The sequence below is a fragment of the Asparagus officinalis genome, chromosome 8 (assembly GCF_001876935.1).
Source record: "Asparagus officinalis chromosome 8, Aspof.V1, whole genome shotgun sequence".
Taxonomy (NCBI): Eukaryota; Viridiplantae; Streptophyta; class Magnoliopsida; order Asparagales; family Asparagaceae; genus Asparagus; species Asparagus officinalis.
In genome coordinates, this window is record NC_033801.1 from 1853182 (window position 1) to 1854613 (window position 1432).

General features: G+C 36.1%; 1 protein-coding gene across 8 annotated transcripts in view; it reads left to right on the top strand.

The window, feature by feature from the left end:
* The window catches only part of LOC109822958 (B3 domain-containing protein Os04g0386900-like), a 2320-nt gene that overhangs the window by 265 nt on the left and 623 nt on the right, over positions 1 to 1432 (top strand). The window contains exons 1-3 of one of the 8 annotated variants that reach the window (XM_020389237.1): positions 49 to 532; positions 663 to 759; positions 963 to 1096. In XM_020389237.1, coding sequence (XP_020244826.1) covers positions 663 to 759; positions 963 to 1096 — 231 coding nt within the window. In that variant the 5' untranslated portion in view covers positions 49 to 532. Of the gene's footprint in view, positions 1 to 47; positions 760 to 962; positions 1097 to 1432 lie in introns of those variants that run through there. The other 7 variants (XM_020389242.1, XM_020389238.1, XM_020389235.1 and 4 more) reach the window with 7 other exon arrangements.

A 1432-nucleotide genomic window follows, 5' to 3' on the forward strand; every position in this document is an offset into this window, starting at 1 on the left:
GCTGTTAGAGTTTATATTGCATACCATTTTTTTCCGCTTTAGTTACTTTGCTTAGCAGATCTGGTGACCAATTAATGAAATGAAATGTTAAACTTAGAAGGAAATTCCTAGAAAAAGTACTCCCCCCCTTCCACCTTATAAGGCTTTGTCCTTGAGAAAACAAATTAAGCTATGAATGATTACTCAGCATATATAATATGAGGAGAGTCTCTGTAACTTCTGTATGTACAGCAAAAACAAGTTCACTAATAATCGGCTTTGCTTCGATACTACTGTTCTTTTCCTGTGCAGTTGATTAAGCCGATATTTTGCAATTTTTTCAGATACTATATATTTGTGGAGCTCTATTTTATCCGCAATTTCCCTCTTAACTTGTGAGTAGATGCAGAGAACATAATATTTATTGGAAAAGGTTAGAGACTGATACTATTTAGTGTTGTATGCATGACATATTATTTCTTCACGGTTGAAGCCGCATATGTTTGCTTAGCAATTGGTCTCAGACACTCAAAAAGTGTGAGAAAGTTGCAAGGTTAATTCTGCTTATTGTTTTATTCTGAATCTTTACTGAAACTATCCTATAGTACATAGATTTTCTATCACTGCTTCACATGTTTGTGACAATGAACATTTCTCTCTACACTTTATCATTTTGCTCTCAGATGAACCATTCAGCCTTCCATAAGTGCACTTGCCATAGAGAGGGTAAGGACTCCTGTAAAAAGCGTGCTTCCTGTGAGGAATCAACCTATCTTCTTGGTATCTCCATTTCTATGCTTCTTGAATAATACAGTTCGTATCATAATACGACTCTTTTTCGTCAAAATTGAGCAACCTTCCTTATTTTTGTCAAATTGTTCAGGAGTAGACTGTTGGAATAAATTCTTTACTTTGACATAAATCTTGTTTGCTATATAAGAAGCTCATGATCTTAAATATGTGTCCTTTCACATTCAACATAGGATCGAAATCCTCTGCAATGATTACATCGAAGCCCGGTTCATCTACAGAGGAAGAAGAAGTCAGACCACTTTCAGGAAATCCTTTCTTCACATGTATCTTTCTGAAGGCTCATGTAGACTCCCCCTACCAACTGGTACTCTCTTAACTTCTTCAATTATTTGTGCGTCTACTTTGTTTTGGCTTAAGCACCTCTTTTAGAAAAGATTGATTCATGTATATCACTCTCATACTAGCTTTACTGAGGAAAAGTTCAATTTGTGTCCATGCAAATTTAGTTAGATTCTACAAATAAACATTTATAAGTAATTATACAGTTGCTGATGATTTTTTGGATTTTGATAACTTTGAGATCAAACCCAACCTTTTGAGCCTGGAAAAGTATCACCATGTTTTTGCTGCATCTGATGACTCCTGTACAATTACACTCCGAAACTGTGTGTGTGTGTGTGTGTGGGGGGGGGGGGGGGGG